General features: G+C 38.4%; 2 protein-coding genes across 2 annotated transcripts; both read left to right on the plus strand.

Annotated features, from left to right (window-relative positions):
* Positions 1–5,712: 5,712 nt before the first annotated feature.
* RB195_019744 (uncharacterized protein) lies at positions 5,713–7,552 on the plus strand (the record flags this gene model as incomplete). Its single annotated transcript, XM_064187744.1, has 2 exons — positions 5,713–5,902; positions 7,500–7,552. The coding sequence occupies 2 exons, from the start codon at positions 5,713–5,715 to the stop codon at positions 7,550–7,552; spliced, it is 243 nt and encodes an 80-aa protein (XP_064043625.1).
* Positions 7,553–7,742: 190 nt separating this feature from the next.
* RB195_019745 (uncharacterized protein) lies at positions 7,743–15,814 on the plus strand (the record flags this gene model as incomplete). The annotated part of the gene is made up of 3 exons (XM_064187745.1): positions 7,743–7,880; positions 12,707–12,782; positions 15,786–15,814. 3 exons carry the CDS (start codon positions 7,743–7,745, stop codon positions 15,812–15,814), a joined length of 243 nt encoding a protein of 80 aa, XP_064043626.1.
* Positions 15,815–16,490: the final 676 nt, after the last annotated feature.

Genomic DNA, 16,490 nt, shown 5'->3' on the forward strand with positions numbered 1-16,490 from the left:
AGCTCACGAGTAAAAATTAACTGGTAGATATTAATTTAAGGGAATTACCGTTGTTACCAGATCAGCTGCGCTGCGCTTCGATTGCCAAGCGCCAAAGGACACCAAGCACCCACAACGCGATGTCATCAATAACGTGCTGATTATGGTATTGATCTTTGAAGATTTTGTTCTTGCAGTCAGCGCTCTTTTTTTTAGTGAAAGGCTATGTATGTCAAAAAAAATTGGAGGTAAACTGATAACAACTATGAAACGGAGTCCGAGCTATTGAGTTCTGACCAATCTTGACATTTCTGCATTGTACACACAAATTACTGTTGAAAATTACATTCAAAGAGTGTATTTTACCAAATATTCATTCAAGAAATGAAATTTTAATGAATCACCAATTGATTTGAATTTTTAAAATTTTCCTTGTTAATTTTACCTCTTAGTTAAGAGGCATGGTTTATTTGAAGGAAATACAGGAAGAGAGGGAAGAAGATGAGAGAGAAAATCAATAGAATGAGTGTTGAATTATCGGAATCATTTCTCTGAAAGAGATTAGATGTACCCTTGCCAGTCAGGGTTTTTTTTTGCGTTTAACGACGCTCTTCGAATGTACAAAACATGTATTTTAGACTTTCTGAGTAATATAGCGCTCTTTATAACAATTAATAATATTTTTCTGTACTTGCATCTACTATTTCTTTTTCTTAGAACATCCTCTTTCTTTTGAACAGGTAGGAAGCAATGATGGGGCTCCTAATCGCCAAAAGAATCACAAAACCTAATCAGAAATGAGAGAACTTCCACCACAAACACTTTCATCTCTGTTTTTTTTGTTCCGCAAAAACATCGCTCTCTTCACATTGAAAGACATATCCGATCCGTTTCTAATGAAATAGGCTCTTTAGATGTAATTCCCGTGCGTAATTTACGATTATTACACAGAAAAAGTTCAATGTTTTTAATGGATAGCAGCTTGGCGAGCTTGCACTCTTTCGTTTCTCATTTAATGAGGAAAAAAACCATTGTGAGGGAAATTTTCTAGGAAATTGACTGGCAAAGACATCAACGAGGTATTCGTTGGTCTTGAAAAGTATTTTTAAGTGATTATGAGTAAGAGTCAACATTAAATAAAGTAGTAACATTGTATTGTTATAAGTGGCATGATTGTTAAATCCTTAGGCGAATTATTCAGTAATCAGAGCGTGCTGGAAACTCGGACGAGTTCCTTTATTTAAGAGATTATCAGAAAAAGGAAGAGGATATCATCACAAAGAGATGCATGGTTGCAAACACGCGAAAAATTCACTCCAAAAAAAAACACTCGTCCTTTTCAGGATTTGCGGACAAATTTCCCGATAGATTTATGGTTGCTTGCGCCGTTGATGTATAGCTGTGATGAATGTGGTTCATTTTGAAATCGTGATGGATAATATGTCTCGTCTAGGTGGTGCACATTCATACATTATATCCAGAATGATATTTGAGCGTACAGAAACCGGTGTACAGCTACTGTGTGAAGTGTATATTTTGGTTGTTTATCTCGGTGCAGGTGCTCAATGACAACACAAATTTTTCTGCCCACACCTTCTGATATGGGACTTTTTTTGAAAATTACAGACGTCTTTAGAGATGCGCCGTTGATTTCATTAGGAGTTTTATTTTTTTCTTGCTAATTGAAAAACCTCATAGATACATGGCAAAATCTTTTTTGGAAGACCCATTGAATACTACTCAGAATCTTTTTAAAAAAGTTTTAGAAATTTAGGAGAAAAGAAACGTTTTAAGCGGTAAAAACGTAATAGAATAGACTAATGTAAAATGAAGAGTAAGGGTGTGAGGGAAAATGTGCCAGAAATACCACGGGAAGATGGAAATGGAATGAAAGAGAAGGTTTAAGAGCTGCCCATTTCTTCCTCATATAATTACCATATGTTAGAAAAAAAGTAAACTGTTCAGGGCGAATTTCCAAGGTTTCCTATCGTATTCGCACATAGGATTTAATATTTACACATTTTCTTCAAAACCGGAACTTGAATTTACTATTTGAACTGAAAAAAAAACCACAATTTGCTAGTGGCACACACGTCACGACTGCATTTTCTTCCATCAGCGTTTAATAAATGCCGAAGATTAATTGTCGGACCATTGTGAGATCCCGTTGGAAAAAGGACGAATTGAAGAAAAACGGAATTCAGGCATCCAGAGAGGATTTGACGGAAAAGTGATGAGCACTTAGTCTGAGAACTATCGTTGTAAATTGACAACTCTCGAAAACTGCCGAAAAAGCTGTGCTGATTTTCGTGAAAAATTGTGCTGAGCTGCAAAGATAAGACTGACCTTCATCGGCTCTTTCTGCTCTTTTTCCTCTATAAGACATTTTTTCTAAAAAGTAACTGAATGACTATCTTTCCCAGAACGACTAGTTTCGTAGGAGATTTTGCCTCGGAACGATATAATTTGCTGGAAATGAAATTGTCACGTGAACGAATGACTTTTTCGTTGTCCCCGGGCCCCGCGGTCTTTTATGGTTACCACCTACATATTCTTTGTTTGAGTTGATCGAGAAAAAATTCCCTTTGTTCCGGGAAACTCCCTAGAAACTCCTAAGCCTCCGCGGCTCGCATGGCTGATAGTGTTGGCGACGATAACGCAGATAACGTAGCACGCGTATGACCAGTACAACGACAAACACTGGGCGTCCACATGATACGTGTAAATGAGAGCGCAATCTTATCGCAAGTTCTGCCCGTGTGACGAGAAGGCCCCCGTCGGATGGGCTCCGCTTCGCTTGATAGCGAAAGCGCACGATCACTAAAGGGAGACGGCCACAAACCAAAGTGTGCCGTTGAACTCATTATTCAATCCCATGCACGAAATGAGTTCTTCTTCTCCGTTTTCTCGTGCAAGAAATGAGCAACGAAATGAGAGTGCGATCCGAGCTGACATCACTTCGACGACGGCAGTCCTAGACATAGTCGTCGCATGGGGATTCAATGTCTTTAAGTTGCGTGAACGATTCGCAACAAAATGGAAAAGCAGGAAAAACGTCTCGAAAACTGATGAGCGGCAGCGATGTCTGCGGCTGCAGCGGATGGAAAAAGAACAGAGCTCTCCTCAGACACGACCTAAAATTTTGTGCAAAAGAGGGATTAGGAGTCATTTTTCGATTTGTTACTGTGAGAATGCTGTACAAGGATACAAGTGATCTCCAGCAGAATACTTCTCCTAAATCTTCGTTCCAGCTTATAATTTGTTTGGACCAATATTGATAAATGTACAAAGTGCTTTGTTTCTGAAATCCTTTAAACTAGCAAGGATAAAGTCGACTATTTATAATGACAATCACTAAAAGCATCAAAGATAAAGAAAAAAAAGGAGTTTAAAGGCAAAGAAAAATAGCTGCTGAAAACTCCGCCTCACCTCCTAGAATTTAGTCAACATTAGTGATTACGAATTTTTGAAGTACATATTGCTAAATAGAAACCAGTGTTTTGTTGGAAATGAGGAAAAAACTCATTTCCAAAAAAAAGAGAACGAAGACGTTTTTCTTTTTCATGGTGAAAAAACTATATGGCATCAAACCATTCAAATCGCCGGTAGCGTTAGTTTATCTCATCTATAATTTGAGTTTTTTTTTCAGATTTTTAGAATCCAAACAAATCTTCTATTTCTTTGCTGTATGCAAACAGAGCTGTATGAAACCTAGGCGAAATTCTAGCGAGCACTGTTTTTTTTTTCTTATTTCCGCTTCACGGCACACTCTTGGTGTTTTCAAATAAGTAAATAGAAGAATAAAAAATAAGTGAGAGTAAAAAATTTACAAACGAACATGTGAGGTCGAGCTATCAAAAGAATTGCAGAAGTTCCTGCTATTGTGCTGCTATCAAAATGATCTCTCTGGGAATTGTTGTCCATCTACCGCTACCAACACTCCATCGTCCAATTATCAACCAAAAACCGATCATGGCCGCATTGATCTGGTTTAGTAGGCTTCTCCGAAAGACGCAGACACTTTCGTTTTTTCGCGTTCTCTCTCTCGCCGCCGTTGCACCGGATGAGGCTGGCCGAACGCCATTTCCTCTGGCGACGGCGGCTTCGTTTCGCTATAGAAAATTCCCGAAGTAAAAACGTTTGTTTGATGCGAAAAGACGTCATGAAACAGCGACGACTGATGCTGTAATAGTAGCAAATTTTATGATTGATTTTGTAGCCTATTAAAATCTTTGTTTCCAAAAATATGCTGCTAGCACAGACATTTAACACAAGAGGATATTTCGGGGTTTTTTTTTTGACAGACATGTGGTAAGAATAGCAAGGTGGCCATTGGAAAGTGCATGAAATACACCTCGCTGTAGTCCTCGTGCTTGACGGCAGGAAAAGCTTCGCAACAGGAATCCAGGGAACGGAACCAGTAGAAGTGTTCATCATATAACTAGTTCTTTAATGAACACAGCAAAAAAATCAAAACAAAAAAAAACTGAGTAGAAATTCCTATCAGGGTTTTTGGAAACACCATAAGATTTCTTTTTTTTAGTGTTAACACTATGAACTTTTACCTAATAGCTGGGTGGTAACTTTGTCGTAACTTAACCCTCTGAGGAATACTATTCAGCAACTATTTAGTACTTTAATCAATATTATTTAATTTTTGAAAATATTATTTTGAAGCTTCTCTAAAAACCATCCCGGAGGCAGCTTTCTGGCTACGTCCTTTTTTTGAGCAAGACATATTTAGTCCCCATTGCCCCAGTCCTACTCATCAGCTAGAGCAGTGAAAAGAAAAGTGGCGATTGTAGTCTTTTTTTTTAAGATTCTCATTTTTATTCTAAAAACGAGTACTCTTAAATTTTCTTATAATTGAACCTCATATCCCTCCTTCTAATAACATTCTAAAGTCTATACTTCAAGATGACAGACTTAAAAACTAGTCCAATAAGGCCAACCGAAGCGAGCGAGTGTTGACGCAGTCTTCGTAATTGCAGTCCTACTATTTACTTGCTCCTACTGTTAGCTTTAATTGTACTCCTACTATTTGCTTCTATTATTACCACTATTTTACTCGTGCTATTTATTTACTCCTACTATTAACTAATTACTTTTATTAAGAAAAAAAAACTAGGAGAAGTTTTGAAACAGCCCTTTCTTACGGTTAATGTAGCAGGTACAAAAGGTCTAATGCTGATTATTTTCATAATCAAACGCATTTCGTCTGAAAAAGAATGTGAATTGAAAACAAATAAAAAGTTAATGAAATTTCGCTTGTATTTTTCTTACGAATCTGGCGTAGGATAAGAAAAAGCTAATAGAAAAGAAGTTGTGTCTCTTCTTTTTTCAGGATTGGTATTCAATGGAATTCCTACTGCCTATACATGAAGTTTCATTACTATTACCCTCTGAAATATATTTTTCCCGTCAAAAAACTTTTAACAAGCAAGAAAAAACAACGTATTTTTCAATGGAGTACGGCTGACCATTGAGTAATAGTGGAAGTAGAAGTCCGATTAGTGCATCGTACAAATATATCGATAGCAATTTTTGTAAGAACGTGCTGTTACGTACAGATTCCTATAGGATATTAATATATTCCTCACTTGTACATTTTCACAGAAATGTACAAATAATAAAAGGTTTCTCTTCTTATATTATGCCATTTGGTATAGTTTTCGGAGAAATGAAACTTTTAGAATTTATAAAACGATGGAAATTTCTCATAAATTGCATTTGATGGGACTTTTTATTATGCTGAATTTCTGGTGCGAAATAATAGCGGCGATAATCGCCAAACATCATCATCATCATACTATTACAACCGGGTATTCGTCCGACTCGACACCAACTGAAAAACGATTGCGGATCACAGCCATCGAAGGCTATCATACCACCATTCAACGCAAACCGAGCGAGTCTTTGTACGGTAACTGCACTTTTGGTTTGCAATTTTGTGTACAGAGTATTTAGGGACCTACTATAAAAGTTTGTTCGTATGAATTAATAGAAAATAATGCATAGTTTCTTTGCCAACGCAATCCGTACCCTCTTGCTGAAACATTGCAAATTCCTGCAACTTTCCTGGTTATCGATTTTGGCACCGACAGAAAAGTGACACGATCAAGAGCGCTGCTCTATTACCGTTACGAAGACCTCACATAGTTCTGAGTAACAAGTCTTACTGCTCGCTCGCTGTGGTTCTACCTAAACTGAATGCGATGAAGCATTTAGGTTAAACCCTCAGGGCACGCGCGAGCTATGTAACCAGCACAGTTATATGATGGATGTTACCCAGATATTGTAGAAAGGTTGTCCAACCCCGAAAAGACCTCCCCAAACAGGTCAAATACCCACAGGGACACACATGGAATCTTGGTCTCCGCTTCGTTGGGCTGATCTGCCGGACACTGTCCACCTGAAGGTATTCAGGTCCCTAGGTGTCAATAGCTAGGTCACGCGAGACGGGACCCAAGTCTTTAAGATTATGAAACAGCTACGAGTGGGTGGGATCTGTGCAACCTCTTGATGTAGGTCGAAAAGGTTGAGTAGAGCTGTGTTCAAGGACGACACGCCTCGGGGAAAATGCGGGCAACCGCGTCAACCAATGCCACTGATACCTGTACTACTAGTGCTAGTTTTCTTTAGCAAAACCAAGATTGTTATTGGTCTTTGTCTTTACCAGCAAACAATCTTCGACGAACTTGATACTGACACCGATGAAGTCAAGTATGAACCGAGGAATTCTCGACGTGTGCACCATTTCTATTTTTATATAAGTTAAGTGCCAAAGTACGAGAGAAGTAAGAGTGTGCGGCTGAAGAGAATGAGAGCGTCTTTTGACGTTTGAGAGCAAAGTAATAATAATAGTAGTAGTAATAGTAAGCAACCAAAATTAAATTAAAAGTCCGGTAAATCTGTGGTCCCACGGGACGAAAATAGCAATCCTCATCATGATTTGGCTCCTGTACCTGTAGCAAAAGCGAAATCGACCTTCCTTTAAGTCCATATGCCTGGATATCTAACAAGGGATGAATGACTTCCGAAGAGTCTCGATCTTTGCCCGTCTGACTCTTCGTTTACTCTTCGTTTAGGTTTACGTTTCGTGTACTCAGAAGAAAAGTGAAAGAGCAAGAGAATCTCCACTTTGGAATGTCGACTTACTTGCGATGCCCCTTTAGGTTCTGTAATTCATTGTTTAGAAAAAGCCTAGAAGTGAGAATTTTTGTACAATCTGTTTGGATATTGTTATTTGTCATAGTTTTGTTCCGTTAAGATAAACAAATGTCGTCAGACAACCTTTTCTTTCTGAGAAAATAGCGTTTTTGCGCCTGTCCATAGTCCTCAACTACCCTGTATGGTCACGAAATTGGCGCTTAATCACGGATAATCTCATTTGAGAAAAAAGTGCAATTTCTATCCATCCCACTCCCCTCCATTAGTTCTGACCCATGGCTAATCTTTGAGAGTCCGACATCTGTTAGCTTTTTCTTCCCAACCAATCAGTGTTTACACTAATTTTGCAGGAAGCGCTGCAAAGTGCCGTCGCGCTGCACACGGATCCAGTCAAGAACCGTGATAAATTGCCCGGCTGGACTTGCAGTTGAACACGAACAACCAGTAGGTTACTCGGATTCCACAGAAAAAGAGAAAACAAATCTGCTGCACTCGATTCGAAAGAAACGGTTCGAGCTACAGATACTCAGATTTCGCAGTAAAACATCTGAGGGACTCTGGGGAATCTCGAAAAGATTCTTGGAAGTAATAATATGAACGATGCTCTCACGTCAGCGACTCCACAAAATCCACGACGTTGGCCAACTCAAATTATGAACGACTACACGAACAGCGCAGAAAATTCTGGAATCGGCAATCTGATGGAACACGTAGAAGAAATACCAGCACTAGTAATTCCTCATGCGAGCAAATCTCACATTCCTCGATAGATAATTGCAGCAAAGGTACAAGAAAAATGTGAACGAGCACGGAAGAATTCGGAATATGCCTGCTTCCAAGTGACCGTAGGGCGTCCTTGTCTCGCATCGATGGACGACAACAACTCGCTTGCAGACGACACATTTATTTATTTATTTATTTATTTATTTATTTATTTATTTATTTATTTACTTATCTACTGTCATACTACGATGAGCTAATACAATGCGGAGTTGTTCATATTAAAAATTCTCAAGAAAAAAATCCTTATTCCTCTTTAGCAATGAGGAAAATGACAGAGAGGACTTATGTTGCTTCGAATTAAAGTGTTTACGACCGTGGAAAAAACTTATAGCACAATTCAATGTAACGTAAATTTTCCTACAAGGAAAATATGTGTTTGTATGAATACGAATATGTGTTATATATGAAAATATGTTTACGATGGCAACGTGGGGTCTCCAATGTACTGTAAAGTCTAACGGATGGAAATAATTGAAGTAGTTATGAAGATTTTAAAATTGTTGATACAAGGGAGATTTCTTAAGAGTGATTTGGGTGAATTCTGAATTTTTCTCATCGGAGTATCGCTACAATTCAAAATTCTTATCAAAATAATCTGCTGGTAATGGCTTCATACACAAGTATTCACAAATAATTGTCACAGTTTTTAAATTTTAAACTTGCGCACAGAAAAAAAGACTTTAGCGTCATGTAACAAGTTATTGAAGAGAGCATTTCTTTCACTACAAGACAGCATTCTCGATTTTTATGGAGATCTAATTTTTGTTAGTTTTTAAATCAATATTATGAGGTATCTCTAAGGTACATATCGCTGAGGATTCAAGTGCCCCGATCTTGCACGATGTATTCCATGATTAGATGCCCTTTACCGTATTATTATGGAGTAGGAATAACTTCTTAAAGTTTTCTTCGAATTTTTTTTTCACAAAAGTGGAATCTTCTACAAAGAACTCTTCCGATCCTATCTAGTAGCTAAAGGTGAGGTGAAAATTGATTCATCTTACTGTACGAAGCGGTACCAGCACAACAGCAAAAACACAATACGCTAAATTTTCGAAGGTGTCAGCGATAAAGTATGGCCTGTAGAATTCAAATATCTCACAGTATCGTCAGGGAAAGTGACGCTGACGTTCGGCTAATAGCGAAATGTGAGTCACACTGGTGTTGGCTTCGTGTCTTCCTCCTTTCAGAGGTTTCTTTTGCAATAACACGCATAAAAACAATACATAAAAGGTTTCTTTTGGATCTTTGCTCATATTCTGGACGAAGTCATATCCTGAACGCAGAAGAAAGTTTAAGAGAGAATATCTGGATAAGCAAGAACACCAAGGTGCAAACTCAGAAAGCCCCTCTAAGGAGAGTCAGAAAATAATAGTTTCATAACATCTCGTGTTGAACTGTACGTAATTATTCGAACAAAGCCCAAAGGAGATCCAGGCGTCTAATAAGGCGCTGAACAAAACTCTGTGGAAATTCTGTAGGATTTCTGACTGGTTAAGCGAAACAGGGAAATATTTTCATTAAAGGTATCTCGGAATGAGAAGATGAAAATGAACAAACTTTGAAGCAAACCTCATAAAAGCTGCTTAAGCTCTATTAGAAAAATACTCGATTAAAAATGAAAAAAAATCCCCCCAAAATTTTTACGATCTCCGGAGATTTATTTCCAACAGTTACAAATGTGTGTGTTGACAGTTCCACCGCAAAAATCAGTCTGTCCGGTAATTTCTCGGACAAATATCATAATGTACATATTATAACGAAGAACTGTTGAATATCGCAACCTTTGACATCATGTTCAGAAATTCCTACGATGATCGTGGGTCAGTAATTCATAAGAAAAGGTCAAATCGCCGAAAAGATAACGATTGCGAATGATTTTCGATACGTGAATGCGCAGAACGTGATTGCGCGATCCGAAACGACGTTTCTGATAAGGTTCGAGAAAATCGATTGCGCTGATGCGGACGTACGTACGAAAACCTGTCGGATATACGTACAACGAAGTAACAAACCGCATTTCTATGCACAAATGTTTTTTGTTTTGGTTTTGTACAGAAATACATTCATCCTATCGCTTCCAACACTTTCTACAGAGAATTCTGTGGATAACGGACAGTAGACTGGCGCAAATTTGCAGCTATGCTCGTGTTTACAGCACATATAAACAAATGCTAAGTTTGCGTTGTGAATAATGCACGGATTTCAGTTCCCATTTTTATTTATTTGCTATTTATTTCATTAATTACTTTTTAATATTGCTTATTCTAATTGCCTTTATTTTATTTCAACTCCATGATAATCAAATAAAAATACATGCATCCAAAAAACGAGTAACGCGTTTCTGGAAGCGCTCTTCTTTTAACTGTGGCACAGACAATAAAAGAAAAAGACACGGCGCAGTCCAAGCTCTCACTAAGAGCCACCTGTAGCTAAGAATTAATACATAACAAAGATTGTTTTAGCCGTCAACCCGACGGAAAAACACCTGAAGGGAATTTGCCTTTGTTTATTTAATTCTATTTATTAATTGGTGCGTTTAGGATGCTCCATAATACTGGAAGAAACAATCTACGCGATTTAAAGCAACAACAAAGGATCATTCTCTAAAGTTACTGCGAAAAATGTCTATTAATTGAAGATTCGCTCATGTAGGTGGAGTGCATACCAGAGAAAGAGACAGACGGAGAGACAGAGACAGGAAGTAATTACAGTGGATGCGTCGCAGTAAGCGATCCTCACATAAGTGTCTGCACCTGACAGAGGAGATCTGTTTCACCCAGGACACTTGTATTCACATTACGTGACTAATCCGCAAAAAATCATACGAGGACATTTGTTTTCCTGGAGATTTCTGTAGAACTACGTACCTTTCCCAAGTTATTTTCCACCGAAATGCTCCAAAATTTAGCGCTACTCTCCTAGAAGCTCTTTCGGGTCCCGTGATTTATGTGATAATCATGGAAAGAAAGCTTCGTGAGGTCCGTAACTGCAGATAGGAAACCGATGACGGCTGAAACGTTCGTATCATTCAGAACCCACGCGTTTCCAGTGATTCACAGCCTGCTCATGGGATCTTCCTGGATACTCTGGATACGCTGCAATGATGGAATGAACAATACCACATACGAGAAGATTAGATACTAGAACCGATAAGATTGAAAATGAGATTCAAGTATTGATTGGGACGGATTACACTTTGAAACGCACCTCTTACTTGATAGTATCAATTACTTGTTTCTAACTGGTTACCACCTATCGCTTAGAGATGCGCTATAAGATAACATTTTCATCTCTTTGACGTTATTGGGGCTCATAGGTCGGCCGCAGATTTCTCTACGGTTTTTTCCATGATCTCCTAGATTTTCTTCTTTGTTGCAGAATGTTTTTTTTGTACTGAATGGGTCTATTATCTCCGAATAATATTACACCCAGCATGGACCGTTCCAGACACGGAACAAAGCGCGTTGTCACGAATGGGTAAAAGGTTTTCCGCTGAAGAATTTCCCTTGCGACCTTAGGAGATGACTGCGAACTGCTGCCCATTACAATCTCTACTTGTTTCTGAAGAACAGTGACCACAGCGAATTTTGCCGGAAAACTCGTTGGACACTTTAGAAATGTCACTAAAACGAGTAGTAATAAAGTAGTAATAGTATAGGTACAGAGTTGCTCGTACGTTGAGTTCTTCAGTCATGTTTGCCGCTACATTTTTGCGGTTCCATGTAGTACCATTGATTCTGAATCAACACTGGTACATAGACAGTAATAGATTGGTATCATTAGGTACCATTAATTATATTAGCCGTGAAATCTTTCTGTATCGTTCTCTGAAAATGGATTACTGTTTTTCCGTAAAAGTAAGTTATACAGCTTTTGGCTCTCTTTAAATAGTCCTTGCGAATAAATGGCTGCCTTCATGCAGCTCATGACTCAATGATTGTGCACTAAAAGTATCCTTACATCTCTTGAAATAAACTTGCCTAAGAAATTCCCACCAATTTTCCCATTAAAAATCAAATTACGTAGACTTGACTTTACATATACGCAGGAATCCATAATCAATCATAATCGATAGTCCACAAACACGAGCGATGTTCTTTACGAGTCACAGACCAACTGTGCTGGCACACACTCCAATTAACACTCGTTCCATAAATTTCTACTTGAAAAATGTTGCCGTTTCTGGAGTTTCTCTCACTACAACACTTGTAGCGCAGTGTTCTGATGCATCGTTCGAACAGTGCGTTCATCAGAATTTAAAAAATTGTCCATTGGGGCTTGGTTTGAGGACATACAATATATAAATGGCTTCCTGAGAGGGGACCTAGATAATTTCGATGTTACATTCCACCTGTGGGGATGTGAATGTTGAGAATTAGTTTTCATTATTGCTATCAGAAAAGCAAAAGACCTTTCACAAATTTAGGGATCCCAGATCCCAACAACTCCCAAATAATTCAGTTGCAAAACAAAACAACTTTTCACATCCATTGTAGTGATTAAATCAAAAGGAAGTAATGGAATCACTCGGCGCAGCAATTTTTTGAACTCGTGTAAATGGTAAAATCCACTTCCATTGTCTTCATTTCGTTTTTTCCATGATTTTACGAGATACTCTACATCAGTAATTTGAGTCCTTCGTTTTCTGAATTTGTGGTGGCGGAGTTTTGTGCTTTCGCTGTTATTTTTAGAGATGACCTGCTGAGCCTAACCCCATTGATGAGAATTGCCGAAGGAACAAAGATTTCCCTTGACTCTCAAGAAATGCTAGGATACTACCACACCGCGGACCGTTCTCGGTGAACACGCTTCTGTAATTCAGAATCGCTTCGCTAATCACGCAACAGGTGTCTTTTGTTTTTTCCTTACCTACCATAATCAGTCATTAAGTAAGAGATTGTAGCCATCAAAGAATGCTTCAAGAATGAAGTCTGATTTCTGATTTGCGATAAGAACGCGATGTCGAAGAACAAAACACAAAAAATCACTGCATACCGAATGTTGTGTAAAATGGCGCCACGAAATATGACCGTAATCGACTCCACGTATCGCGCAATTTATTCTCATGACAGCAGAAAAATACGAAACATTACACATCATCGCGGCTGACCAGTGCACAAAAGAAGAAATTCCTTTGAACCCAAGATTTACGATTCACTCGATAGAAATGGGCAAGGAAGTAAATGAACGATGTGCTGCGGTTGAACCGAAGAGAAGCAGTGCGAGACCGGCATCGGAAAATTATGGAAATACTAGAAATGAGATGAACCTCATTCGACATCTTTTTCTAACGTACCTAACTCATCACAGCCTACTTGCCGTTCTGTGAATGTAAATTCCCAGAGGATTTTTACAGACTCTAAAAAAATTGTCCTACAAAATAAACGATGATGTCAACTGTCTTGGACTAGTCGTACTCGTCTTATTGTTTCACACTTCGAGATTCCTTGTTAATATTTGAATAAATGTACCAAAAAGGATTCCAAAAATCGAGCAATGCATAGAAATTAGTATAAAACGAAAAATACAATTTTACTGGCCTAAGAAATAGAACTAACTGTGGATCCTTATTACTCTTCGTGTAGTCAGTGATCACTGATATTTCACTGATCTCTGCACTCATGTTTTTGTTTTTGAACTACTGTTTTTTATTGTACTTCCATAACCAGTGAAGGTAATGAGGTTCTACCAAATTCTTGTTATGACTTATTCTAGACCGACAGGCAACGAGTAATGTGTTTATCTTTCTGGCCTCAACCGGATTCCCGATTGTTACCGGCGAGCTCAAAGTTGAAAGAACCATTTATGGCATGACAACATGAGTACATTCAGAACAACAGCGAGAGCACGATGAGGCAACCTGTGAGGGAGGGACGTCAATTACAGGAGCAGGGGAAAATCTGGGTCTGTTCACCATTCCATGGTGAACAGATTCACATTTTTTGATCACCCCGTACAAGTACAGGAAAAGACCCTCAAGAAGATGCAGGAACTTCAATTTTCCCAACGAGACAACTCTCTACACCCATAAATATGGCGAAAGTCCGTGGAAGTAAAGTGGATTCCATCACTCGTTTGAGTTTAACGGGTTGCTACGTCGAGTAGTTCACCGATAATTCATTTCGTTTTATCACGCCCAAAGTAGTTTCATTGGTTCAATCGTAGGATAAAATGATACCTTTGATTCCTGGATTTTTAGCAGGGCCTCTGCTCTTTTCTTCTTGTTGTACTGTACTCTTGAAAACTGTGTCTAAATCTCTACGCCGAAACCGATAATGAAGAGTTTGTTCGGATGCTGCCTTTAAACAGAAGATATTCAATAATAATAATAATAATAATAATAATAATAATAATAATAATAATAATAATAATAATAATAATAATAACAATAATAATAATAAATAACATAAGAATTAATACTCATTATCCAGATTGCGACTGGAGCATAATATCCAATAATCACCAATTTCTTTAGTGGCAGGACGAAATGAATGATTTTGGGATCTTCTCGCGTATCAATTGAGGTAAGGATGTAATTTGCGATTATACGCTTGAACACGCTCAATTCTTCGTAGTAGTCCGGAAAAAGAAACAGCCTTGTGTGATCCCGTCTCCCCAACGATGCTAAATATTACGGATATTAGAATGAAGGCAAACCGCAACGCAACGTATGATTGCGCCTTTAGAGCAATTTATGCTGCTTATTTGGGTTCTACTAGTTTTCTAGCACTTTCTAATAAATTGCATCGCCAGGGACATGGGAGGACCACACGAATCTATTTTACGCGTCCTTCTTATGAATTACTACGATGAATAGAGTGCTCACACTCAGAAACTACATCCCTGCCCTTGCAACCCTTCATGGGAGATCAGAACTTCGCCTATTTCGTGTTACGTTGCCGTCAAAACTGTATAGGATCCGATTTGCTGTTTGTTCTTTGTTTACGTCATGTTGTCATTAGAATAGTGACATCACACGGCGCTCACAGTAAACGGCCATGAAACGACCATGAAGTTAGGAACAACAAGGAAGTGAGGAGACCACTATTTATCAACTTTCTCATTAACGACTATGCTATTCACGAGGTCGCATGAGCGCCCGAGGAATTCTCTCCGACGAACTTGCGGTGGCATGCGCGAAAATTCTTATTAAAGCGATCGGGATCCGAAGGGTTTCTAGGGGCGGTCCAGAAAATATTTTTTATAAATACCTTCTCTAAACAGCGTACAGTAATATTTACAGAGAATATGAATTAGATTTGAAAATGTTAGATTCATCCACAGTAAACTGTTTTGAGGGACAGGAAAACACTTCTGCGATTAATGAGATGAGGCCGATAGATATTGGACTGGAGAAGTCCTGTAAGAATTTAGGGATTTAGAGTGTTTTTGTTCACTTTTTCCACCGTTTCTAATAAACCAATAACTTTTTTTTTTAGCAAAACGTGATAGTATGTGGAGGGAAAACGGTGAATTCGAAGGATTGGCGCAATAAGGATTTCAATGCACTCGTTCAACTTACGGTGAAGAAGGACGAAGAAATGCTTGCAAGGTTGTATGAAGGATAGAGGAATAAAGCAGAGAAGCGTCAAGTACATAAAATACTGTAAAATTAGGCATAAACGCTCCTAGTTCTTGTAAAGAAACACGTTTCCGATGTGTTTATGGTTCTACATCTTTGTATAAAATTCATGTAGATCGCCACACTACATACTTATTTAGGCCTGTATTTTTTACCAAAAAAATAATTAAAAGCTTTGAATTCGCGAGTAAGGTGAAAGTTAGTTTTTTCAGACAGCTATGCTGAATAATGGATGCAATGTGTGCTAAAATGTTGCGGACTTTTTCAGAGAACGTCGCCACAATCCGGAGGACGTGACATCGAGACTTTGTAGTAATGAACGGACACAGTTCAACAACTATTTGCAACTTACCATAGCACGAAATAAATTCCAACAACGAAGAATTTAAAGGACAAAGTTTTCCGCTATTCGAATACACGAGGTCACTGCACATTATCTCATCGTGTTTTCGAGAATTTAGATTCCTTCAGTCACAAACTACTATATATTGATGGATTAATGTGTAAAGATATTTTCCTGCAGAGACTTGGAGTGGAACTGTTTCTTCTAGAAATGGAAACAAAGACGAAAGATATAAGGAAGATGTTTTGCTGGATTATAGCTTAGAAAAAATACGCAAAAAAAATCGAAATGTTTCCATAAATAATGTTTCCACAATCGAATATAATTCTTTGCTTTTTTATTATCACTTCGCTACATAAATCAATCAAGCCTTTCATCCTTCTGTGGTCGAAAAATTGGCACCAAACTTGCCTGGGAGGATAAAAGCGCGGCTTGACACATCGGTTAGCCACCGCAACTCATTGCATGGGCCAGTTACACGTTAGTAAACCTCAAACGATTCTGAATTGAAGTGAACGTGGGGGCGCATCCCAAGCGGATTGATTGACGCCAGACACTTTCGTCGTTCACCTCGTACCCTCTCGTTGCAACCCGAGATAAAAAAGAAGAGTAAGAAGGACCACTTCCTTG

Source organism: Necator americanus, chromosome II (genome assembly GCF_031761385.1).
Source record: "Necator americanus strain Aroian chromosome II, whole genome shotgun sequence".
NCBI lineage: Eukaryota > Metazoa > Nematoda > Chromadorea > Rhabditida > Ancylostomatidae > Necator > Necator americanus.